This window comes from Henckelia pumila, chromosome 4, assembly GCF_033568475.1.
Source record: "Henckelia pumila isolate YLH828 chromosome 4, ASM3356847v2, whole genome shotgun sequence".
NCBI lineage: Eukaryota > Viridiplantae > Streptophyta > Magnoliopsida > Lamiales > Gesneriaceae > Henckelia > Henckelia pumila.
Genome location: NC_133123.1, coordinates 13,704,156 through 13,731,494, shown reverse-complemented (window position 1 = coordinate 13,731,494; position 27,339 = coordinate 13,704,156). Strand labels below are relative to the sequence as shown.

Genomic DNA, 27,339 nt, shown 5'->3' with positions numbered 1-27,339 from the left:
TTATTAGATTCGCGGTTAATCCTTCAACATGAAGCACATTGCGAAGCTTGGGCAGTCCAGCAATATTCAGAGTTCCCTTTCCAACAATATTTCCCTTTGAACCTCCTCCATAGGTTACTTTTCCACTTTTCTGTTCGACATAATCAGTGAGAAACTTCTTGGATCCTGTCATGTGACAAGAGCTACCGCTATCAAAGTACCATGCACCTGAAACATTAGTCCTCAAAGCAGTATAAATCATATGACATTGAATATCAGCTTTCGGTACCCAAATCTTTCTTACATAAGATCTGTTTCTAGGGATGTTGTGAGGAGGTGTTGACAACACCTTAGGCAACACCTTCGATGCAGATCTATACCTGTAATCTTCCTGCAGCTTAAAACAATATGGTTTGATATGACCAGGTCTATGACAATAGTGACAGATGTACTTACGTTTCCTTCTAGCCATTGAAGGAGCAGCAGGTTGTGGATTTGGTTTTGGAGGGACAAATTGTGAGGCCTTTTTACTTGAGTTTTCTGGACTGTTACTTTTCTTGACAAACACATGGCCTTTCGAACTTTCACCAATCTCAAAAATGCTATTTTCAAATCTCAAGCCAGCCGTACCATCTCTTCTCATCATAAGTAGAGAATCAAGCTTGGAGGTGCTTGAATTAAACTTAGCCAATGTAGCTTTTGCCTTTCCGAGTTCTTCCTTCACTTGGCTTAATTCAATGTCTTTCTTACTCAGCATGATTTTCAGTCTTGACACATCAGCCTTTAGATCAAAATTTTCCTTTGAAAGGATAGTATTTACTTTGTTCCTTTCAATCCAATCAGTATGTAATTTTTCAAACATCATCCGAGCTTTTTCTATAGACATTTTCTCCTCACCTGTATCATTATCACACATATTATCAGTAATGGAGGAATTCAAACAAACTGACCTTTGGGAGGTGTTACGGCCAGGTGTGGCAACACCTAAAGGATTGACTTGAAACTTCTTTTTGCTTTCCAGTAAGGCAGATAGGGCAGTATGACTCTCTTCATCTTCATGTTCTTCTTCTTCAGACTCTTCATCACTCAAAGACGTGTTCATCCCTTTCCTAAGTGTGTTGGCATACTCATTTGCATAGTGTCCAAAACCTTGACAAGCATGACATTGAACCTTGTCCAGCTTCTTTGAGACAAACTTCTTCTTTTCATCCACCATCATCCGAGGCTTAGAAATATCAGTAGGTTTCTTTGGTGATTGTTCTGGTCCAGTGATCCTCAAGGGCTTGTTGGAGAACATTGGAGTCTTGAATTTTTGATCCGTCTTTCTTGACTCTTTCATCCTCTTCAGATAATCATTGAATTTCTTAGTCATGAGAGAGATCGAATCTTCTCCTAAATTAGATTGATGAACCTCTTGATGAAATTGAACATATTCCTCATATGAAGGCTTTGAAGCTTGAAAAGCTATTAATTTTCCTTTATCCTTCTCTTGGTCTGAATTGTTCATCTCAAAGACTTGAAGAATGCTAATCAATTCAGTCATCTTCATCTTTGAAGTGTCCTTTACTTCTTCAAGTGCCCATATCTTTCCATTGAATCTTTTAGGCAAGGATCGAAGAACCTTGTTCACCATAGCTTCACTCGCAATAGGTCCTCCAAGAGCATGAGCCTCAGTAGCTATCTCCCTAAGTTTCTTATCATACTCAGCAATAGTCTCATTCTCATCCATCCTGATTCTCTCAAATTTAGCGTTTAACAATCTCAGTCTTGTTCTTCTCACACTATCAGTCCCTTCGCAGTGTTCTTGAAGAGCATCCCATGCATCTTTAGCAATAGTGCAGTCAGATATGATCCCATACATCCTCATATCCACAGTTGCAAGGATTGCATTGAGTGCCTTAGCATTGTAGCTTGAGCTTAGTGTATCCTCGGTAGTCCAATTTTCTTCTCTCTTGATGATATAGTCTCCGTCGTCATCTTGCGTTGTTGGAGGAGTCCAACCAGTCAGAATACTTTGCCAAGCACGAACATCCATAGCTTTAATAGTATATCTCATTCTATGCTTCCAAAGTGCGTAATTAGCTCCATCAAGAATTGGAGGTTTGAGAAACGAATTCGAAACAGATGATGAGTCCATCTTATTTCCTGTAATAAAATAAGCAACCAAGATCAGTTCTTAGTGTATCAAGAAGATGGCTCTGATGCCACTTGTAAGGAAATAATAGTTGCACATAAACAGTTTGAGGTGTTATCACAAGGTGTTGACAACACCTACTATAACACCTTGAGTAATTTGCAGCGGAATATAAGTTAAGCGTGTATAAAATAAATAAGCAACCAAATAAATAGACTCAATTGAATTAAGCAAGAGTATAAATACTCTTGCAGCGCCTCAGGGCAAAACTTCACTAGAAAACTTTCACAGAGTGTTACAAACCCTAACACTAGTGACTATTGTAAAAATCAATTTCTCAAGACAAGTGAGAAAATAAATAATAAAGTTTCTCCTAAAAAGCATTTTATATGAAATAGAATAATGAAAAAACAGAATAAGGAGAAAAACTCTTGAAGCCAAAACACGTGAGTAGCACACTTCTTCGATCAACAATCTCCGAATTGTTCTTCACGGCTTCAAGCACTATGTTCAACCATCAAGCTCCAGCCGTTCTATGAACGTATTCTTTTGCTTTTGAAAACTCACGGTCTCTCAATGATCGATCCCTTCCTTGTAGGCGTATGTCATCAATAAATAGGGCAAGAGTCCTTCTTTAGAATGTTTCCTTGTAGGCGCAGGACTCTAGATCTTGATCAAGGCAAATCTACACAATAAAGAATTAAATCAATAGATATTAGATAACATAATATTCTGATAACTTTAATTAAATCAAGTTATTCAAGGAATTAAATAACTTCATGTCCAAGAAAGGCAAAAGATAATTAATAAAATCTTTTTCAAAATAGGAAGATTTTAAGGAATAAAATATTCCTTTCAAAATTTGAAGCAGGATCAGCTGCCACTACTAGCTACTTCCATTACTGATTGTGAGACACTGCGTCCATGAAAGCTGCGTAGACCTGTGGCATGAGGAGTACTACTATTCATGCCCCATTTGTTGTAGAATTATTATAAATCCAGTATCTATCTTAGTCAGTGTTCTAAACGGCGGTCGGGCGGCCGCCTAGGCGGTAGGCGGCCCTCGACCGCCACGCCTTGGCATGAGGCGGCCTTTCCAGGCAGCCCTAGCTGTCCGGCGGGCGAGGCGGCGGCGGGCGCTTGGGCGGGTGAGGCGGCCAAGACGGTAAACATATTTTTAAATTCAGTCAAAGGTCAAGAGTCAATTAATTTTAAAATTCTAGTCAAAAGTCATTAAATTTCAAAATTCTAGTCAAAGTCGGGTCAGGATCCCTTGCTGTGGGAATCCCACAACAGAATCCTTTTACTTTTTTTTTTTTTTACACTTTTCTTTCCGTTTATTTCCTTTTTCCTTTTCTCTTTTTTTCCCAAGTTTTTGTATATTTATTTTTTTCTGTTTAATTTTTTTTTTAAAAAAAACTGGCTTTTTTATTTTATAATTTATCCAATTTTCCTTTTCAAAAAAAATTTTTTATCCAATTTTTTTAAAAAAATTTGCCCTTAATTTCTACATGTTCAATTCGTCTTTTTTTTTTTCCGCTTTTCAATTGAACTTTTTAAAATTTACAATAGAAGAAGATGATGTTCGAATAAATAACGTTCAATTTTTTTTTGATTTTTTATTTGTATAAATTTATTTTATTGTTTTGTGCTGATTTTTTTCCCTAAATATAATTATACTTAGAAAAAACTTTGATATGTAAAATTTTAAGAAGAAAAAAGCGTCCACATTAAGTGAATTTTTTTGTTTAATATATTTTAATTGTGAAAGATTAATTATAAGTAGCAAATAATATTTATTGAAAATTAAATAATAAATTTATTTATGACAATCTATTTACTAAAATTTATCTAATAATTTTTATCATAACATTTTATTAATAATTATACGATACACCGTATGATGTTATTCTTTTAACAAAAAAAACTTGAAGCATTACCAGAAATATTTTAATATTATATGTTTTAAGTAGGATATTTATTTTATATTTATAAATATAAATTTCTAAATATATTTTTTAAAAAAATTAATAATAACTATTTTTTTGTTTTTTGAACGAAATCTTGAAAATGAAAAAAATTCGAAATTTTCTCTCCCTATCTGAGGGATCCCGAATGTTCATGGTCCCAAATATTCAGCTCCCGAAATATGTTGGGTTCGGGATCTTGGTCATTTTAATAGGCGGATAAAAATGCAATTTCATTAATAAATTTATTATTTAATTTTTAATAAATATTATTTGCTACTTATAATTAATCTTTCACAATTAAAATATTAAAAAAAATGTGGACTCTTTTTTCTTCTTAAAATTTTACATATCAAAGTTTTTTTAAGTATAATTAAATTTATGGAAAAAAAAAATCAGCAGCAAAACAATAAAAAAAAATTTAGACAAATAAAAAATCAAAAAAATTGAACATTATTTATTCGAACATCAACTTCTTCTATTGTAAATTTTAAAAATTTCAATGAAAAAGGGAAAAAAAATAGACGGATTGAACATGTAAAAATTGAGGGCAAAGTTTTTTTAAAAAAATTGGATAAATTATAAAATAAAAAAGCTAATTTTGTTTTTTTTTTTATAAAAAAATAAACAGAAGAAAAATAAATATACAAAAACTTGGGAAAAAAAAAAAGAAAAAAAAAAGGAAACAAACGAAAAAAAAGAAAAAAAGAAATTAAAAGGATGTGTGCTAGCATCCCCTGCTGTGGGATCCCCACAGCAGGGGATCCTTACCCGTCAAAGTCTACCCATTTTAAAACTCTAGTTATTGACTTATTTCAAAAACACTAGGCACTTTCTTTTTGTTTTTCATTTTTGCTCCCTACCCCTCCACCACACACCTCAAGCTGCCTGCCGCCGCCCGCCGCCGCAGCAAGCATTTTAGGTTAGTTTTTGCATATTTCACGTACTTTTACATACTATTTTTTATTACATTGCATGACTATATATGATTACCCATAAAAATGCTTTAAAAAAATTCAACCGCCTAGGCGGTCACGGACAGCCCCGCCACCACCTCCCGCCATTTACAACACTGATCTTAGTTAATGTTAACGATAACATACATATAAATATAACAGATTATCTTTGATAATTCGACGTGGAATACACAAACTTTGAATTTTTTTTTTAGTGTGACAATATATTTGGGAAATTGCAATTTTATTGGACGCGAGTAGACATATTTTGGGTTTTAGTTACGTGGCTTGTCAATGTATGATTTATATTCAATAACTTGGATTTTTTTTTTTATCTTTTTTTTTCAAAACACAACAAAATCATCGAATATTGTGTATTTGACACCGCTGTTTTTTTTTTTTTACATAGCTCCTAGCTATAGTGAGGGTAAACATCATATATTATACACATTAATTTCAAATAAGTAATATTCGATATAAATTTACTGAATTTAGGCGAGAAAATGACCAAAACAAAAACAAAAATCCGAGTTATTGATAAGTTACAAAATTAAAAGCCAAAAGAAACCAATTTACAAAACTAAAACAATAATTTTCCCTTAATGTTATCATGGAAAAAAGTGATTGTGCCCTTTTGTTGTTTATATATATATATATATATGACTTTTCAGCTATCCAAAAATATTTTCTCACCTCGTCCCCGATCGGGTTTTAATTATGCAAAAAATGTAGTCGGGGACGAGTTGAACATCATTGGTTGAATAACTGAAAATTTATATATATATATATATATATATATCGTTTTGATATAATAATCATTGAACGTGAGCATCGATTGACGTACATAGCATTCATTTATTAGATTTACAAGACATTACCTTAGTCAGTACACACATATGTGTCTTCAATTTGTACTCATCTTATTAAAACTCTATATATATCACCAGTAGAAAAGTTGGTGTATGACGATTTCTTTTTCATAGCAATTTTTTATTTTGATCTCTAACTTAAAAATCATGTTTATCCTATCATTTATCTTCTATCATTTCAGTTTCAAAAATAAATAACTTTAATTTAAAATTTTTAAATAAACATTTTTATATATATATATTTTTTCGGATGACACGCATCTCATAACTAGCATGTAATACGTAATTGTTAAGTTAAGATTTTATCTATTATTTTATTATAGATAATAAAATTATAATCGAAATTCATGAATTTCAAACCTATATTTCAAGTGAGCCACACCATCCTGAAATTTACAGAAGACTTGGACTTCGTGAAACAAGTTGATTGATATAATAACGTACGTTAGTGTTTGATTCTCCGCCTGCGAGCATTTTTTTGTTCTCCTTTATAAAAACCCCTTTCATTGCCCATTTTAAAAAATGACCTTGAGAGCGGTTGACTTTATCGACGACTAGTCGATGAAATATCGAATACGAAAACCACATAATATTATATTGTCAAAAATTCAAATAAATCAAACAGTCTTTTTCACTTGAATTATTTTAGTCATATATCATGTTAATTTTATATGTATTTTGAAAATACATAAATTATAATCGTCAAATTTAAATTTTGAGCAAGGAAATTAAATATACATTGTTTGCTTTAGATTTCAGTTCTCAAATCTCATGTTTCATAAATAAAAATCGATAATATTTATACATGCAAGTTTCAAAGTTTATAAGTTAAAATCAAACACCAAACACAAATTTATCTTACTATATTATCATAGTAGAGAGTCTTTGACTAATTAAATTTCAATTAACCGGTGAAGCTTGAGATGAAATTACGATTATATCATATAATTTAATTTCCAACAAAAACAAAACTGTTAGACAAATTAGTTCATTTTATATGATCTCCTTTTTTTAGCAATTAGATTTTTATTGTATTTACCAAAATAACATTTCACTATCTTTGTTTGTGTTTTAAATTTTTAGATTAGATAATTATCACTCTTAAACTTTTGAATATTTAATTCATCATGTGACTTTTAAAAATAACATGATCAAAATAAATTAACATAAAAAAATTTATATATATGCACGCATCGCGTACAAGAGACGCTAGTATGCATTAATTACATTCCAAAACATTAGCTTGATAATAGATTGATAGTGATTACCATGGACCCATGGTTTAAACAATTGTTATCATTTTGTGACATATTTAGGTAGTGTTCGAGAATGCTTCTAGAAATTACTTTTGACATTTTCTTTCATAAAAAATTTTGTGAAAGAAAAACTCAAAATTATTTTTTAGATGTATTTTCAAACACTACCTTAATTAATATTTTTTGGTAAATTATTTAGAAGTTGCATCAAATCAAAGCCCACTGTGGTTTTTGTATCACAAAAATTCATATGTGATGATATATCTCAAGTCAATTTTTTGAGAACAATCTTTTATTTGATATAACTCATAAAAAAATATATTATTTTTTATATCAAAATATTATTATTATTTTTTTCGAAATATGTTGAGTGAATCTGTATATAAACCCGAAGACATATTCCCATCGTAATCCCTCCCAATTTCCAAGAAAATACCGCGTAAGTCAAAGTCTAGCTACCTTAGAAAAAAAATAATTCATTGACTTTAAAAAAAATACTACCGCTCGACGTAAGTACATAAATTAATGATAAAATAATGCTTTGCCACCATTAATGCTTGATCAATCTACGGCCTTTTATTTATTGTCTCGCCTTTTTATAGTGATCCAAAACAAATATGATTTTAGAAATCACTTTTGCTCTTTTCCTTCTCATTCCCACTGTTCACTCAAAAAAGGGTTGCTGGACGTCTGTTTGCGGCAACAACAACAACTTGCCTATTCGATACCCCTTCCAGTTACGAGGCCAAAACCAAAAGGGTTGCGACTATCTTGCCTTAAATCTAACGTGCAGCGACATTCAAGATGTTCCCCTTCTGAATCTTCCCAACTTGGGAGATTTCTATGTGAGAAGCATCAACTATTCAGCTAACACGATACAACTCGACGACACGAATGGTTGCCTCCCTAGGCGATTAATCATGTACGCCAAGGCCTCGAGTACTTCTCCTGATCTTATCGCGCTGAATTACCAGAACTATACTTTTTTCAGCTGTCCTAATGGGAATTTGAGTTCTAGTACTTTCCCCGTCATCAGTTGCCTGAGTAACTCGACGTTCTCGGTGTTGGCAACTTCGTCGATATCGCGTGCACAAGAGATCAATTCTCTAGGATGCAGTGTTGTTGAAACTGTGTCTATCCCGGTTTTATTCCCGCTTCAGTATGAGTATAATGGATTTAACGATGATCTTGTGTTGACATGGAATGCAGATACTTGCAAGGCATGTGAAAAGAAGCAAGGACTTGGGGCAGGTACGTAAATTCAATATTGTTACACGTTACTTTTGAAGTTATAAAATTAATTCGTTTAATGATATTATGATAGTATTTGGATGAGCTTTTTTGAAGCACTTCTTAACTTTTTCGTTAACAAAAATTTGAAATTTTGTAAAATTTTGTTAACAAAAAGATGAGAAGTGTTTCCTTGAAGCTCTTCCAAACACTACCTATATATATGGAAGAGCTGTGCGTTTGTTTATTCATGTTCAAAATAGCCTAAACTTTGTATCAGTTTGAAGTTACACTTTACCTTGAAGTTATAAAACTATAAAATAATGAGGACATATTAATGGAACGTCATAACTCTATATGTGTGGACCATGATATATGTATCCAAAAACTTCCTACAATTCTAAAACAAGACTTCTCCACAGGCCTAATTAATGTGTGCATAAATAAGTTCCTCCATGTTAAATCATCACAAGGTTTTCGCTAATGATCGCCTTTTTTCGCTGACAGGCTATACGGTGCTGATAGTTTTTGCGACACTTTTGTCACCATTTATGTTTTTCCTTGGCTTATATGCACTGTTGGTGATAATATTCTATTTCATAAGTCTGATAAAGAAGGCCATACAAGCAATATCGTTCCTAGTAAGTCGACTTTCGGGCTGCCTAGTTACTCGCCGAGGTCAAGTTGCACCCGCTGGCGTATTAAGGCCAACAACACAGGCTTCAAATGTGGCAGCTGCACGATCTGCCGGGACTAATTCTTCTGCTACTAATTCTGCCATTAATAAACTGAACACAATTCTTGTTGGAGAAAGCAGACGAATCCCGGGGCCGAATAGCACGTGTTGTCCAATATGTTTGGAAGAATTCAAACCCCAAGAGACAATCAGAAGTATCACTGATTGTGAGCACTGCTTCCACGATAGCTGCATAGACTTGTGGTTGAGTACTCATAATTCATGTCCCATCTGTAGAAATGCAGCATCTTAATGTAAACATACATGTTACAATTAACATATACTCTTTTGGAAAAAAAAAGGTCTCAACATTATATGATCGGCAACAACCTGTTTCATTAATTTGTTTCAGGATTCTGAAAGGGTAATGATTTAAAAAAAGGGAAAATGTGATTATGCTCATTTGTTGATGAGCGTTTTTTTAAATCATTACCCTTTCAGAATCCTGAAACAAATTAATGAAACAGGTTGTTGCCGATCATATAATGTTGAGGTGCCATTTTTTGGCTCCGACGCCGAAATTGTTGAGATTACCAGAATTCGAAAGTTTAGGACGCTTCCATTAATGAGAAAACTATGATCATATATAGAGACCTATCGAGCCACTTTTAAAAGGTAATATATATATATATATAAGAAGCGCCACATGATTAAGGCACAAGACAAGAAGTTTTGAAGAGACGAATTGGAGAATAACTGTATATACTTTTCACTTTAGTTTATGTTTAATTTTAGTTTGATTATAGATTATTAATATTTATTTCTAGCGATGTGATGATGAACTAATGTAGTGTTTGATAATTGTTTTGTAGAGGTTACAAACATTTCCTAAATTGTGTAGTCGATGTGGATTGATTTCATTTCTTGATTTTATGAATGGTATTTTTTTAATGGTTGGATACTATTTATTTTATGTTTATTCATGCTGTATCATTTTTAACCTAAAGTTTAGGCAAACTTAATTGATACTTGTGGTTGAATTGAAGCCGAAGTCCAAAAGCCATAACTTAAACATTAATTCATATAATTTTTTAGGGGAAAAAGCTCATCGAAACACATTTAAATGCGTTTGGTTATAGAAGCTAACTAAAAAACATCTCTTTTTAAAAAAAAAAACATATAGGTTTTGTTAAAAAGAAAAAAACTGTTTTTTAATAAAAACAGTTAAGAGAGTTACAGTTATTTAAACACTTTTTTAAGGTACAATTTCTGTATCCAAATTCGCTCATAGTTTAAGCCAAAAACACTTCTTTCTTAAAATTATTTTTGAATTAAAAATCATGCGTATATAAACTTACTCTAAATATTTTTTTTCACTTATTTATTTATTTATTTATTTATTTAATATTTAATTAAATGCTCATTGAAGGCAAAAGAAAGTTCAAGGAAAAAACAAAAAACTTTGACCAAAGTTAACGGAGAAAATAAAGACGTTGTAAAATGCAATGGGCTGGCCCATATTGTTTAGGTGTTTCTTAAATAGCAAGGGGTCCACTGCGCTGCGAGATTAAGATTCAGAAGTCCAGTAAGTAACCTTCCCAATCGAAGTTATGAACGAGCAAAATCTCACTTTAACCTAAATAATCGATCAAGTTGAATTAAGAGGAGCTCCAAAACAGCCTTTCCAATTTGTTTGATAATAATTTGGTCAAAAAACTTATAATGTTATAGATAATTTGTTGTAGATGATCATTGAGATTAAGTTTATCATGTTATTTACTATTTAAATCTGTAAATACACTCTATAAATAGAGGTCTCCAATAGTGAATAAAGCACTCCTATTCATTCTTCCAACTCCATATTCTTTATAATTTTAACACGTTATCAGCACGAGTGCTCTTTGAGGTAAAACTCACAAATATTTTTTTTTTGTATGACTGCTATCGATGAAACACAATATTTAAATTGATATTGATGCTCTCGAAATCGCAAAAAATTTTTTTTTTTATGTTAATACTTCTTGTTAATGCTCTTGAAGTAACATAATATTCAAATTTGATATTGATACTCTCGAAGTAGTACAAGTTAAAAGTTATGTGGATGTTCTTGAAGAATACATTCATAACCTTTTATTAATGCTCCTGAAGTAGCATTACTCCAATTTTATATTGATGTCCCTGAAGTGACAAATATTTAATCTTCAAGATCTATGATTTAAGATTTTATATCTTTATGATGTTCTTGAAGAATATCAATTTAAAAAGATATATGAAATTTAAGATGTGATTGAATTGTTCTGTGTGACTTATTTTATCTTTTTAAATTGATATTGATTTATTTGCCATTGTTTTAATTTTAAGAAATACTTGAGATGTTAATATTGTTTTTTCTAATTTTATGTGGCATATCCGTGTGTTTTAGTTTATATTTTGGTTTAAAATTTTGAAAAAAACGATTTGATTTTACTAATTTTAACCAACACGTTTGACTGATGTGAATGGTCAGTGTAAATGAGCAACATGATTTTGCTTATTCGTACTTTATCTGCATTTTTAAAGATTTTTTTTTTATTGTTAACGAATATTGTAGGAATTTTAATATTTGATTTTTGTATATAAATTTCATCATGTCGAACATCACCAAACTTGAATTTGAAGCACTTGATTTGTCCGAAAAGAACTACTTGTCATGAATATTGGATGCCGAAATCCACCTTGTCTCTATGAATTTAGGGGATACAATCAAAGAAGTAAATAAAATGTTCCCAGCAGGATCGTGCAAAAGCACTCATTTTCCTTCGTCATCATCTCAACGATGGGTTGAAAACCGAGTATCTCACTGTGAAAGAACCACAAGAGCTTTGGAAAAATCTAAAAGAAAGATTTGACCATTAGAGAACTATTGTTCTTCCAAGAGCTCGATACGAATGGATGCATCTACGCTTACAAGATTTCAAGTCTGTAAGTGATTATAATTCTGCATTATTTAAGATCAGCTCCACACTAATACTCTGTGGAGAGAAAGTCACGGATCAAGACATGTTAGAAAAAACATTCTCTACTTTTCACGCATCAAATGTGCTTCTGCAGCAGCAATATCGTGAACGTAGATTCAAAAAGTACTCCGAGCTAATATCTTGCTTACTAGTTGCTGAACGAAATAATGAGTTACTCATGAAAAATCACCAATTGCGGCCAACTGGATCTACACCATTTCCTGAAGCAAATGGAAATGCATTTCCTGAAGCAAATGCTAACTCAGCACAAAATCATAACAATGAGAGAAGGCGTGGTCGTGGCCGTGGCCAAAGAAGAAACTATTAGCAACAAATTGGAAAGATGCATAAGACAAGCCACCAGCAGTGGAATTCCAATAATGAAGAAGCAAATGAAAAAAGTTCAAAGGAGTTTGAAGATAAATGTTATAGATGTAGGGTGGAAGGACATTGGTCTCGTACCTGTCGTACAGCAAAACATCTTGTGGATCTTTACCAAAGCTCGATGAAGGAAAAGGAAAAATAGAGGCAAATTTGTGGATTCTGATGATCCAGTTGATATAACTCACTTGGATGTCTCTGATTTCTTCGCTCATCCTGATGAAAATATAGATCATTTGATTGGCAATGGTGTGTTAGAAAACAAAGAATAATGTTTTCTATGACTTTGTTTCTACTTGGAGTTCAATTTTTTCGTTATTAGGTTATCGTCGTCTAGTTTTTGTTTTGAATTTCAATTCATGTTTAGGATTTTCGGTGATGTTATTTGATTATTATTCAATAAATTTTATTTATCATTTTATTGAAATTATTGCTTATTGAGTTATATTTTGTTTTAGATTAATGATGAAATATCACGATGAATGCCTCGCAGACAGTGGTACAACACATACCATCCTTCAAAATAAAAGATACTTTTTGGAATTAACATTAGCTGAAAATAATGTTATAACAATATCAGGTGCATCAAAAATTATTGAAGGCTATGGAAAGGCAAAAATCATTTTACCAAATGATACAAGCCTATACATTGAAAATGCACTATATGCTAGCAAATCCAGCAGAAATTTGTTTAGCTTTAAAGATATCCGTCGAAATGGATATCATATTGAAACATTAAATGAGAATAATGTTGAATACCTTGGTATTGCATCTATTATATCTGGCCAGAAGCAGATAAAAAAAAAGTTATGTGCACTCCCTTCTGGGATGTATTTTACCACAATAAAAGCAGTTGAAGCAAACACTTGCACAAACCAGAAGTTTATCGACCAACAAAGCTTCAAACTATGGCATGATCGGCTTGGTCACCCTGGGGCAACAATGATGCGCAAAATAATAATTAACTCACATGGACACCCTTTAAAGAACCAGAAGATTCTTTTGCATAATGATTATTCATGTGTTGCTTGTTCACAAGGCAAACTAATTATAAGACCTTCCCTTACAAAGATTGATGTTGAAATTCCAACCTTCTTGGAAAGAATTCATGGGGATATTTGTGGGTCTATACACCCACCATGTGGATCATTTTGCTATTTCATGATATTGATTGATGCGTCTACTAGATGGTCACGTGTGAGTTTGCTTTCAACTCGAAATATAGCATTTGCTAGATTACTTGCGCAAATTATTAAATTACGAGCTCAATTCCCAGATTATTCAATCAAGAAAATTCGTCTTGATAATGCTGCTGAGTTTAAATCGCGGGCATTTGATGAATATTGTATATCAATAGGGATTTCAGTTGAGCATTCAGTTGCCCATGTTCATACACAAAATGGCTTAGCAGAGACATTTATTAAACGGTTGCAGTTAATTGCTAGACCGTTACTAATGAGAATGAAACTTCCATCTTCTGCGTGGGGCCATGCCATAATACATGATGCATCATTGGTTCGCATAAGACCAACTAATTATCACCAGTACTCACCCTTACAACTTGGTTACGGTCGAGAACCTGATGTTTCTCACCTTCGAGTATTTGGTTGTTCAGTTTAAGTCCCTCTCCCACCCACACAACGAACCAAAATGGATCCACAACGTAGAATTGAGATTTATGTCCCCCACTTGGGTCACAAGATCACGCTACTGAGCTCGGCAAAAGAAAGTTCAAGGAAAAAACAAAAAACCTTGACCAAAGTTAACGGAGAAAATAAAGACTTTGTAGAATGCAATGGGCTGGCCCATATTGTTTAGGTTTTTCTTAAATAGCAAGGGGTCCACTGGGCTGCGAGATTAAAATTCAGAAGTCCAGTAAGTAACTTTCCCAATCGGAGTTATGAACAAGCAAAATCTCACTTTAACCTAAATAATCGATCAAGTTGAATTAAGAGGAGCTCCAAAACAACCTTTCCAATTTGTTGATAATAATTTGGTCAAAAAACTTATAAGTTATTTTAAAAAAAGCTAGTTTGACCCTATTTTTTTAAAAAATATCTTATTTTAAAATTTACTTCTCCTAAATAGACTTCTATATTTCCATAAATCCCCGTCATATCATTCACTTATTAAATATTAAATATTTTTCAAAAATGAAGAATGTCAATTTTTATAAATTAAAATATAAAATATTTTATTTTTTTGTAATATAGGTTTAATATTTATGATAAAATTTTAAAACTATTTTTAAATAACATTCATAGTATTATACCATTTCTGATAATTTTGACAATAAAAAGATCCTATAATGTCAAACACATCAATATTTTTAATTCGTTTAAAATAAGTTTATTCAAACACTTTAAGAGCTTATTTTAAAAATAATTTGTGACAACTTATAAGCTCCTAAATCAGCTTATAAGCTCTTAGAGATTATAGATTATTTTTAATAAGTTTAGTCAAACACTCTCTAAATCGAAAATTCAGTTCAATTAAATTTTAACAGATATATATTTATATATTAAAAAAATAAAATAATAATAATTTCTATTGGGCCATGAGGATGACTTTAACTTTTAAACCTGATTTTTTTAATGTCGGGCTTTCAACAAAGCCCAATTTTATAAGCTCTAAACCAACTTCTCCTGAAAACCGATTTGTTAGCTTGCCCAAACACCAAACTTCATCTTCATCATTCGTCTGTGGTCTGCAGATAGTTTGATTTCTCTTCACTGTTACCCTAACATTCGAATGAATGGGAAGAAATCGATACTTTAAAGGTATTTTTTTTATTTTGATTTCTCCTCACTGTCTGCCTTCGGTGGTTTTTTTTTTTTTTTTTTTCTCTCATGTTTTTCCATTTTCATGTAAATATTTGGAATATTCAAATATTGGAAGAGAAAACTGGTGACATTTCAGATTAATGCTTCCATTTCTGTTATGTCAGAAAGAAATTTCAAAGTGATTTGTGAATTCAATTGAAGCTTGAGCAGTCTCTCTTACATGTTTAGTGGATTGATCGGGACAAATATTTGATCGAGCATGAAGAAAAGCGGAAGTGGGAGTAATATGGTGGATAAGGGTCGGATCTTGCCGGCGGACCCGAATCTACCACGGTTCCTCTGCCAGAACTGCCACCAAAACCTGTGCTTCGTTGGAGTTGATCCATACGCTGATAAATTCCTCGCCCCCGGTTTGGTCTTTCCCCCAAAACTACTCGTTCCTTAATTTAATTCAATTTTAAGCACGTGAATTCTGTATACGTATCAGTGGTGTCAAATTATCTTTAATAAAATTTTGGAACCTATTTTTTTTTATAGGAGAAAAACAAAATTAAAACTTAGCTCACGGCTAAATTTTGGGGTTTGATTGGAAATTTGCTAGTCTGTAAGTTGTTGAACATGTTTACATATGATATATGTGAAACACTTTAGAGCATGTTATTGAGGTGATGAGTCATTTAGCTTTCCCGATTATTTTTTCTAAAGCTGGAGGCACTTATTGAACATGCTTGCATAATTGCATATGATATATGTGAAACACTTTAGAGCATGTTATTGAGGTGGTGCAGTCATTTTGATTTAGCTTTCCGGATTCCTTTTTTTTTTTTAAGCTGGAGGTACTTTTTGTGGTTGCTTTGTCATGTGCCCGAGATTGGTTAGTTGTTGATATTGAGTCTGACTTCAATAATTTCATTCCAGCTCCTGGAATAGCATAATATGGGATTGATGTAGCTTTACTGCCACTCAGTATGGTTTTTGAACTGTTGAGGTTTTCACTTTTCAGCGATTTAGTGAGGATTAGAATTTAGAAGTATGAGTTTTTAAATGTCCTAGTTTGATTTATGAAAATATAAATGCTCTATAATCTGTATTAGAAAAATGTCTCTTTGTGTTCGTTTCATGCCATTCCTTCGACATGTAGATCGCCGCATTGTAAAGCTTCATAGCTTTATCTGAAAGGGATGGCATGAAAACATCATTAGTTGATATCGAATTACGATGACTTATTTTTAGGTGTTCAATTTAGTGTTGTGTTGATTAGCTGTGTGATTATTTTGCATGTGTAATATTCAGATTCATATGCAGGGCAAGGTTCTTCGATCCATGGCACTGGTAGTATTACAGGTTCAACGAGGATGGACAATTCATATGTTGTGTTGCCAAAGCAAAGGAATCAGATTCCCAGCGTCCCTCCTCGTCCTCGAGGAGGAGCTGTGCTTCCTGATCCTACCCAGTCTGGGAAAGCAATAGATGAGTCATTTGTTGTATTACCTCCACCAGCTGCTTCCGTGTATAAATGTGAACCTGCAACTGATGGAAGTGGGACCAATTCGACATTACCACAGGGTGATCCCACTAACACTCCTATGCAACAGAATAATTCAGGTTTCCACTCCACTATAACAGTCCTAAACCGTGCATTTGATATTGCCACAACACAAACACAGGTATGCCAATAGGCTTATATAAATCATAATGATTTATTTCCTCATTTTTCATATTGTGCACATCTTCTGCAGGTTGAGCAACCTTTGTGTCTTGAATGCATGCGAATATTGTCTGATAAACTTGATAAGGAGGTTGAAGATGTGAATAGGGACATACTAGCATATGAAGCATGTCTTCAACGTTTGGAAGGGGAAGCAAAAACCGTTCTTAGTGATGCTGAGTTTCTTAAGGAGAAACTGAAGGTCTGTTGTATTCATGTTTGGACTTAACTTTTGGACAAATATAAATATCATATGATACATCAATAGGTTTGTCTTTTATTCTGGGCCTGAATGTTAAGATGGTTTTCCCTAATTGGTTTAGGTTATGGGTCAAGCAGATTCATAATTTATTATCATTCACTTTCACTATTTTATTTTTTCTTTTAGATTTTTCTATTGAGTTTCGACTTTCGAGTGGAGGGATGTACGTGTCGATTTGAATTCCACTCGTTAATATTCCGAGAAGATGTCCGGATGATTGGTTCTGTTGAGCAGAACCAAATTCCAAATTCCTTTAACGAGGACTTGAATTTTCTGATATTCTGCATGTGTATTATTTTTAAAATTCCAAATATAGAAGTAAAAGCCTCAACTGTGAAAGACCTTTGGCCTTCTTCTCTTTATTTATAAGTACGAGTAGCACCCTTGCACATTTAATCAGGAATTTAATGAATGATTTTATCGTTTTTGGATCTTATATAAGATAGAAGAAGAAGAAAGAAAACTTGAAGCAGCAATTGCAGAAACAGAAAAACAATGCAGGGAAGTGACCAGCGAACTAAAAGAACTGGAGTTGAAGTCTGCCCGTTTTAAGGAGCTGGAAGAGCGGTAATGCCTGAATGATTTTCAAATCATAATTGTTTTTGAGTTATCCAGATTAAGTGTTATGATGATCATATAAAGTTTTGGATTGTTATTCTGGTTCTTGGATCAATTTCGTTGCCTCTTTAGGGGTATAATAACATATTCTGTTGTAACTTATTTTTAAATTTTACAGATACTGGCAGGAGTTCAATAACTTTCAGTTTCAGTTGATCTCACACCAGGTTTGTTCCGTTCAACCTTCTTTACGATTTGCGAAATTTATGCATATATAATCATGCATATATCAGATGTAAAAGCAATTCTCTGTGAACATCAAATTTAGTTGTAATTTTCAGTATTAGTTGATGATGAGGTGATGCCTTCCTTATTCTTTTCTCTTGGATTCTTGGCAATAACTCTAAATTCGCACCAAGAGGACAAATAACTAATTTGGGTTGCGGTTTTGAATAGTATGGACCTCAAACACAACAACTCACGTACTTCCTGGAGGCCATTAGTGATTAATTTTGGACAATTATCAAGATAATGCAGAAGAACAATTAGTAGTCTTGCTTTTATTTAGGGTATTTACTTATCTTGGAATATTTTAACCTCAATTTATGGTCAACAGGAAGAGCGGGACGCTATTCTGGCGAAAGTTGAAGTTTCACAAGCTCATTTAGAGTTATTAAAGCGTACCAATGTGTTAAATGATGCCTTTCCTATTTGGTATGATGGAGAGTTTGGAACCATCAATACGTTCAGGCTTGGAAGACTTCCCAAAGTTCAGGTCTGTGGGTTAGATGGTGAAGAACTTATAGTAGTTACTTTGTTACCAATCTCTAATAATCTCTCGAATTGCATTGTTTATTTCCTATGTAATGCTTAGGTTGAGTGGGATGAGATAAATGCTGCATGGGGACAAGCATGTCTTCTCCTTCATACAATGGCTCAGTACTTCCGGCCAAAGTTTCAGTATCCTTTACAAAATAAAATATATTTGCTACGTTGTTTAACTTCCTGTTGGTGGTGGGTTTGTTTTTCAAGGTAACATTCCATTAGCGTTCCATCTACAGTTCATCAGATCCAGATTTACAGCAAAATTGATTCTAAATGGACTAGAATCCAAAAATCAAAGTTAGTTTCAGTTCTAAGGCTTCCCAGTGGCAACAATATATGCAACTTGGTTTGCCTGTTGGTGGTGGGCTGGTGGTTTTAGCTTGTACTAAAATGAAGCGATAAACTCCATGACAATCCCTTCGAACGTTCATTTCTTAATTTATTCTTTCCAGATACCGAATTAAGATTCTTCCTATGGGTAGTTATCCTCGCATAATGGACAGCAGTAACAATACCTATGAACTGTAAGTTGAAATAATGTTTTGAATAGTGGTTGCCCATTTTGTTGTTAACTATACATATATTTTTTATCGATAAATAAAATATGTATTACTCAGAAGGGATTGCTCTTTGATGGGTAAACCATAAAAGGGTCTGCCTCTTTGTGAATGGTACCTCTTTGAAATTTGTTCACAGTTGTGTGGCCATCTATAACAATTAGCAAAATAACCATCTTCTTTGGGATTACCTGCATTGATGTAACTATATGTATTGAGAAACAACTCGTCTTTTCTTCATATTTATATTTGCCTGTTCAGCCATCACCATGGTGTCCTTCAATAACTCTTACAGAGTCTCATCCATTAATATGTTCCTTCCTGCATATTAAACTCATATTCATTGTCTGTGTCTCCCAGCTTTGGGCCTGTGAATGTATTCTGGAGCACTCGTTATGATAAAGCCATGACATTGTTCCTAGCTTGCCTAAAGGAGTTTGCAGAGTTTGCAAATTCGAAGGATAAAGAAAACAATATTCCTTCCGAGAAATGTTTTAAGCTTCCATATAAGTAAGTTGTTTAGATTTTTCCTGCAGTTGACTGGCATCATGTATTTTTGATTTCATTTGGAACACATACATACAACGCTGAGCAATAATTTTCAATTTTGGAACACACATTACCATCTTAATTTATCATCTGTCCCTTTGGAACCACAAGCTTTGAACTTGAAGTAACCAAATACCCCCTTTTTTTTATGGTTTTGATGTATGCTAAAATGAGTAGCCAAGTCACCACCCCAAATTTCGGCCTGGAACACTGAATATCTTAAGCATTCGGCGTGTTTTTGCAGGATTGAAAATGATAAAGTGGAAAGTTACTCCATTACGCAGAGCTTCAACAAACCGGAGAATTGGACCAAAGCTTTGAAATACACCCTTTGCAATCTGAAATGGGCTCTCTACTGGTTTGTTGGCAATACAAATTTCCAGCCTCTGACTGCTTCTGCTGCTTCTCATTCTGAAGTATCAGGTGCAGGTTCTCTGTACAGTAAACATCCTTCTGATTCTAAGTTACAATCTTGAAACTCTTCGCATCCATGATACAGGCTATTTGTAAATACTGGCAACACAACCAAATGTAAAGAAAAACTCTAGAGTTTGGTTCAGGTTAAGTGAACTCACTTTGTAATGTCATTACGATCTTCCAGTAATCAATTAAATGTGAAGTGTAATGCCTTGCTGCATCTGTGTGCTGAATTGGATTTTCCATGATTTGAAAAGTTGACACATATTGGAATTGGAGACTCATTGATGATATACTCTGTCAACCGAACTTAGTTCTGAATGAAAGTTTGTAATGTAAATAAATGGGCTATGTTATACTTCAGTACTTATCAAGTGTTCTATGTTGACAGATATCATTAAATTTATACGTGAAATGTAGATAAAAGATGTGAAAATATTTTAAATTGGTTGAATGACACATTTGTCTTTGTTCAAATTGTAGAGAACTTGTTTGGAGATTTCAAAAGAGGTGAAGCAGAACAATAAATAGCAAAATTACATGGACAGCTCATACAACATTATAAAGAGTAGAGCTTTAGGCATATTAGAATATCAGATTTGCTAATGTTTGATCTTCTTCTGAAGTGCGATAATAAAAATTGGTATATACTTGGGCCCTGTTTGACAAGTAAAAATGTAAAATAAAGATGGAGTGTTGATTCATCTTTGTTTGTCTAATGTTTGGTTCAAGGTCAATAAATGATCGAGTATTGTGTGAGATTGTTTCCAAAAAGTTATCTATCATCTCATTCACAACCCAAACAGTGACTTAATAAATTGATTATTAAATACATTCTACATTGAGAAGTAATAAAATAATTATACGGTATCAAACTTCTATGAATCTCGTGTTTTATCTTGCATTTATCATTAATTATCTTTACACTTGATATTTAAGTTTTACTTTTAAATTATATTTTTGAAGTAATTCATCCAAGTAATTTTGAATTGGTTAAAATGTTATTGCATACTTTGCATCGATCAAATTATTACCTTTTCTTTCGAAGGGTATATTAATACTATCAGTCGGTATTTGATTGCTTCTAGAAAAAAAATCTTTTACGACTTAATTAATCTCCTTTTCAGGTCATAAAATCGCAAGAAAATACGAAATAACATGATAAAATCCAGAGCTTAAAGATTTAATCATGTCGACCATTATACATAATATAAGTTTTTGAAAAAGGAAAATGGCGCAGTGTGACACAACAGATGAATCCTAATACAGATAGATAGCTATCTTTCATTTAACTCAAAACAAGCTTCATGGAGGTGTATGTTTCTCTTCATCCGACGGTTGGTACTGCTCTGGAACTATATCAGAATCGATAAAGAACTCTTCCACTGAAATGAAGCCATACACCACCAAACGGTGCATTAATTTCAGGTGAGTGTCGAGAAAAAAAATACCCCCCCAAAAAAAAAATCCAGTAAAATTCAGTTTAGCTCGCAAGATTAACAGTTTGGTCCAACGTAGGACTTGGCCCGTGTAAGTATTTCTCCCCACGTTACATTTCTTGATCACTACAAGTGAATGGGAACTAAGATATCGAGTGAACCAGGATAATATGTTACCTATATCATCTTGCTCTGCTGAATCGAGTAGAATATCTGAATCAGAAGCCAAAAAAGGCGAGCCCGGATAATTTCCAAGAGCTCCTAGATCTGCCGCAAAAGAACAGAAGACACCGTGAGTTAGAAAATTTAGAAAAAGATTCAAATATGAAATATCCCCATATGGCCTAGTTCTCTTTCATCAAAAGATTCAAAACTGCATGATAGCGTATGGTCTTGCTCCAGATGTTGAAGAAACAATTTTTTATGAAACGGCGTAAAACATTAGGTTTGAATTACCTTCCAAGTTTGATAAATCTGCTGTCAGGTCAGAAAGGCTAAAATTCCACGGAATATGGTCCAAGGATCTTAGGGAATCTCTAGAATTCTCAGCTCTATTTTCTGGCGGGAGCTGTAGTTCGACGGAACTAGCCACGTCTGATGTAAATGCGGTGTCAAGGGCTGAAGTATCAACTTCCATGCCAGATATATCTGATGCAGTGAAGGGAAAATGGCTGCTGGATGCCACCGAAGTTGGGCTCACAGGCATATCTGACATGGATGGGATACCGTTGCTTGGTGGCATAATGGGTGATACATCAGCCCTGGATGTGATGATTCCCATACTGCAGAGAAGATAAACAGTATATAACAGGCTCTTAAATGAGGTGGCAATTAAATGAATCTAAAGATAACCAATTTTTCATAGTTATTTTCATCCAGTGGGTTTCAATGTTCTTTTTCAAAGGGAATTCTCACTCGTTTCCAGGATTCATGGGCATAGGAAGGTAATGTCCTGGAGCCGGAATTCCATTGACAATGTGACAGCTAGTTGCGGAAGAGCCCATAGGATCGATATGAGGTTGCCCTGTAGCAGCAAGTGAAGGATGCTGCATGACTGGGTAACCCATTGGTAAGTTGTTGGCTGCACTGTAAAACGTGGCATTGAGCATTGATGACGATATAACGTGGGGAAAAACGCACCTCTATACACATATTAGAGATATTTTCTGACTTATTTCTTATATCCCCCTTTCCTCAGTTCAAAAAAGAAAGAAAATAAAGGTACATTATCATGAAGTGTACCAGGAATTGGATGGATTCCGTTCTGCATGGGCGCCAACGGAACCTTAGGAGACATTGGATACTTCATCATATCATACTGGTGCTGAAGCAGGTTGTTGAATGAGATAATTTGCTTCTTCAGTTTCAGCCTTATGTAGTATGCCCGAAAAAAGTCGGGATTTTCTTCTTCCAGTTTCTGCCACACTGAGAATTGGAAACAACATGAAAAATATGATGCCATTATTTTTGTAGCATCAATATCTGATCTACGGGACCATTAACCAATTGTTATCCGAAAGACGTTGCTTAGACTCAGAATCTGCGCTTGCTTTGATCACCTGAAAAATACGTACCTAGATTTGTGAACCTAGGATCTATCCTGGCTCGGTTCAGTAGTGTCTTTACCACCACATCTTTATTCATATACAGTTGTAGACATCGTTCTATCAAATTCTGAACCTACAACAGATTAAAAGATAATGTGATGCAGAAAATTGCAATTTATAAAAATGGTAGATACATAAAGAAAAAACCAGAGATACTCTCTTACAAGTTCGATATCCTCACGGGAAACTTTCTTGCTATCATTGCTTGATACAGAAACAGAAACTGAGTCTGGTACAGGACTCTCTGCAACATTATTAGGTAATTCATTTTTGCAACCGCGGGAAGCAAGATTAGTAGGCTTTCTGTCCTCAGAGTTTTGTCTATCCTCCGACAGGTTCTACACATCAATCAAATTAAAAAGCAATCGAGGAAACAAGAAGTTTTTGAAATTCGAAATAGTGAAAGATTAAAAAAATCTAGCATGCGTACATTGATATAGTTCAAACTTTATTAATGCAAAACATGGATTCATATGCAAGTAAAAAAACATAGCTTCAAAATATAAAAAGATCTCAATGTTCCAAGGAATGGATCAAGATTCAAGGAAACTTTAAAGATGAACAAATTCATGATCAATTGCTAAGGACAACATAAGGGGAAAATTATTTTCATTTTGATAGATGCTAAAACAATGATGAATTAGTGTTTCCTCTTATATCAATTAGTTTTCTCCCAAATTCTTGAATTTGCTGCCAAATGATAAGCCATCAAATACAGTCCATTAACCAACCAAACAAATAAATAAAGAAACAGAAAATTTTAACCAAACAAATAAATAAAGAAACAGAAAATTTGTTTGAGATCATAGGAGCTTTAACATATAAGAATTCAACCTTTGTGCTCTTCATTTTAGCTGAGGGCAAGCAGATAGTGGTTCTCCATGAAACTCTTATATCTTACAGTCGTACGTAGCTCAACAAAGTCTTAACTTATTGATTAAATCAAGAATCAGAAGCACTCCACCTGGGAAATAGAACTTGATGTTACATGTTTTTCACCATCCATTGTCAGAGGCCAAAAGAAAAGGAAGATGCTACAACTAATGAATACGCATCTCAACGATACTCTTTTGATGAAAAAAGCAGCTTATGACATTATCGTGAGACTGTTCCTGGTATCAGCCAATTAAACTATCTTTTTGTCACTTGATCTAATGCAGCAACAATTGAGCTTAATGGTGCACGGTGTTACAAGAAGTTGACTTCATGTTCACTTATAATAGCACAACTAAGAATTCTCGCCACGTGTAAATCAGACCGCAGAATGGATGTTGACCCCAAGTACATTTATAATCAATCAATGAGGGAATTATCAAATTTTTTGGACACGGGATCTCATTAAAATTTTTTAAACTCAACGTGCAGCATCACGACGCATAGTAAACCATGACTCTGATGCTGCTACTTGCATTGTTTAGGATTCACAAACCTATTTTTTCTCAGTGCTAGCTACTCACTTCAGACTCTTTTATATGGACGCAAGCTAACCATCTTTTAAGTCCTGGTAAGTTCTTCTAGCTCAAAATGTGATGGCATAGCCTATTCAATCCTTAATTTCAGGGGGCTCCAATTTATCTGAATCTGAAAAATTCAATGAATTCCATTTCTTCTTTAAAAATTGCATGTCCCCTCCTAATCATGTTCTTCTTCTGCATAGTCCCCTTCTTAAAGTTCTTAACACAACCGAATCAAATGTATCGTTACAACTGATTCACTGCAAAATGATAATGCTCATCAATTCCATGTTACATGACGCTATTTCCTACGATGAAATCAATCAAATTACTGTTACGAGAATCAATTTACATTTTAATCCCCGACAAAGCCAATATTAAGCATCAAAATGCACTTCCATCAAAAGGGAAAGGCCCATCACGCAAACAACAGTTTGCTTGAAACAAATAAACCAACTGACGTTTAAATTATGAAATAAAACAGCAATTTATGATTCATTATGGTCAAATCCTCAGTCTCCAGCACAGATACTCGTCATCATCTTGAAAATCTCCCACCGTCTTTTGGTTTTAATTCAAACTTAAGGATGCATCCAAATCTATTGACTCTCCGTAAATATAACTTGTTTTCAGAGTATTCTAAAGTTTATATATCAAGAATCACATGGATAACTATTTTGCAACAAAAAAAAAACAGATGAAAAATACCTTCCTCAAATAGCTTTGCAAATGCTCAAAAAGTTTCAATCTTCAAGGATATGTCGACAAATTAATACTCGAGATGAACAGAGAGGAGGAATCTTGAAGATGGGCTAGAAGCAAGAGTTCAAGAACTCTTTCTTCTTGAGTTTAGCTCTATAGGTAATAGGTAGCATCTTGAAGATCAATAAAACTCATGCTGATTAAAAAATGGAAGCATTGAGAGTAATTTTTGGGAGAAGAAACAGGATTTTTTCAAAAGTCAAGATTGCTAGTTACAGAATCATGGAGGATTCAAGAATGGTTCGGTTGTTTGTTTCCCTTTTGTGTTTGTATGTTGATAAGTCTGTGAAAGAAGAAAAATGGAAGTGGAGAAAAGAAAAATCTGTACTACGACCCCAACGGCAGCTGATGTTTTGTTTTCATCATCACTTTCAAAGTGAAAATTATGCCACAATTATTTCATCGTCCATATAAATTCGAATTAATGACTTTTTATCTTTTACTTAGTAGTTAGTACAACTAATTTTTTTGCTGATTTTGTCAGCTATATATTTTACGACTGTACATATTTACAATGAAAATGGATATTTTTTTACTTAAAAGTTAAAAATGTAGAGTAACAATTTCTTAGAAGTTTTTGTTTTATGAATTTATAGAGTTTACACAATCATTTTTTTTTATTGAGTATAGGAAAAAAGACTTAAATAAACACCGTTTTAATAGATTATTAATGAGCTCTTATAATTCATTTCATTTTACAATGAATGAAAAATGAAAGTCGGTTATCGGAAATTGGAAAAGCATTAGTATAAAATAAACTTTCGTTACCACAAAGAGAAATCTTTTTGGTAATAAAAAGTTTCAGCACTTTTTATTTTCTTTTTCATATTAAAAACATAAAGGGGAGAAAAAGGTTAGGGAAAAAGAGAATATTTAATATAGGCTACGCCAAATAAATGTTTGAGCTGTCACCATCAAAGCTAGGAGCTGTTAAAAAATTTTGAGGACATAAATGGAAATGCAAATGGAAATGCAAATCGAGCTGTATTGACTATTGACGTGCTTATTTCAATTTTGGATGCCAATAGTAGACACTCTAAGCTTCGACAACTATTTATCAAATGTTTTTATAAAATTGTTTTTTTTAATTAAAAAATGTTTTGAAATTTGTTTTGAAAATAAATACGTATTTGAATAAATATTTTATAAAAATATTTTAATATTTTAAAAATAATGTGTTTGGAGTTTCGTCGTTGTATTCTATTCTAAAAATATCTTTCAATTCTTTAAAAATTGTACTTAGAGAACAATTTTTAAAAGATAATTTACAAAAATATTTTTCAAACACATAATTTAATTTTTTTCATTTATAAAAATACTAAAAACATTTTTAAAATACATGTCAAAACGTTATGTAAGTGTGTGCAAAAAAAATACAATCTTTTAAGAAGTGATTAAAATTATAGATTTTAAAAAAATGGAAAAATCAGAAATTCTTAGTGTTTGAAAAGAAAAATGAAGTTGGAAATCAGAAGAAAATAATGTTTGATAAATATGTTATTTCAGTATTAAATTTGTTACTAAAATCACTTTAGAATCATAATCACCATATGACCCGCATTTAGATATCAATTAAATTACTAGAAACTAACACAGAATCGGGTTTAAGAAATTAGAAAACACCAGATCTGATTTTTTTTCATGTTTTTTTTGTGGTGATTACAAGAAGTTTTTTGCGGTTATTGTGACCGGATCCATATGTTTTAACCTTTATTTTTCGGATGTGTATTGAGTAAAAATAAAGACCGATGTCAGAAAGTTTCATTAGGGATGAAATTTCAAATTTCATTATTATCTTTAAAATTACGATTGAAATAAATATTAATAATAAAAAAGTAATAATCGAAGTATTGTGTCTAACTGTCTATGGATTGGGAGAGCTAATATATATATATATGTTTTTTTTATAAAAAAAAATAAGAATGAATTGTTAACTTGGAAAACTTATATCTAAGGATTAACGGGACTATGATG

At 33.0% G+C, this 27,339-nt stretch overlaps 4 protein-coding genes across 11 annotated transcripts; 2 read left to right on the top strand and 2 right to left on the bottom strand.

Annotated features, from left to right (window-relative positions):
* Positions 1–855: 855 nt before the first annotated feature.
* LOC140860513 (uncharacterized) lies at positions 856–2,116 on the bottom strand. The gene is made up of 4 exons (XM_073263521.1): positions 1,760–2,116; positions 1,391–1,672; positions 977–1,261; positions 856–876 (listed from the first exon to the last, which is right to left on the bottom strand). The coding sequence occupies exons 1-4, from the start codon at positions 2,114–2,116 to the stop codon at positions 856–858; spliced, it is 945 nt and encodes a 314-aa protein (XP_073119622.1).
* Positions 2,117–7,771: 5,655 nt separating this feature from the next.
* LOC140867169 (putative RING-H2 finger protein ATL21B) lies at positions 7,772–9,436 on the top strand. Its single transcript, XM_073272245.1, has 2 exons — positions 7,772–8,412; positions 8,899–9,436. The coding sequence occupies exons 1-2, from the start codon at positions 7,779–7,781 to the stop codon at positions 9,378–9,380; spliced, it is 1,116 nt and encodes a 371-aa protein (XP_073128346.1). The 5' UTR covers positions 7,772–7,778; the 3' UTR covers positions 9,381–9,436.
* Positions 9,437–15,090: 5,654 nt separating this feature from the next.
* LOC140860127 (beclin-1-like protein) lies at positions 15,091–20,847 on the top strand. Of its 8 annotated transcripts, XR_012143602.1 has the most exons (13): positions 15,115–15,224; positions 15,392–15,637; positions 16,533–16,894; positions 16,967–17,137; positions 17,640–17,764; positions 17,934–17,982; positions 18,372–18,530; positions 18,630–18,715; positions 19,033–19,104; positions 19,498–19,647; positions 19,931–20,109; positions 20,186–20,246; positions 20,587–20,847. XR_012143602.1 is itself a non-coding variant. In XM_073262950.1 (12 exons), the coding sequence occupies exons 2-12, from the start codon at positions 15,487–15,489 to the stop codon at positions 20,628–20,630; spliced, it is 1,548 nt and encodes a 515-aa protein (XP_073119051.1). In that variant the 5' UTR covers positions 15,115–15,224; positions 15,392–15,486; the 3' UTR covers positions 20,631–20,846. The 8 variants fall into 8 exon arrangements, 6 of the variants coding, with proteins under 6 accessions (XP_073119048.1, XP_073119051.1, XP_073119052.1 ...); XR_012143601.1 differs by having other exon boundaries at positions 19,931–20,246; XM_073262950.1 differs by lacking the exon at positions 20,186–20,246 and having other exon boundaries at positions 20,587–20,846.
* A 386-nt stretch (positions 20,848–21,233) lies between these two features.
* Positions 21,234–25,706, bottom strand: LOC140865120 (uncharacterized). The gene is made up of 9 exons (XM_073269636.1): positions 25,312–25,706; positions 23,984–24,113; positions 23,314–23,487; positions 23,117–23,222; positions 22,785–22,967; positions 22,458–22,623; positions 21,999–22,324; positions 21,720–21,809; positions 21,234–21,488 (listed from the first exon to the last, which is right to left on the bottom strand). The coding sequence occupies exons 2-9, from the start codon at positions 23,996–23,998 to the stop codon at positions 21,409–21,411; spliced, it is 1,140 nt and encodes a 379-aa protein (XP_073125737.1). The 5' UTR covers positions 23,999–24,113; positions 25,312–25,706; the 3' UTR covers positions 21,234–21,408.
* Between the last annotated feature and the right edge of the window lie 1,633 nt (positions 25,707–27,339).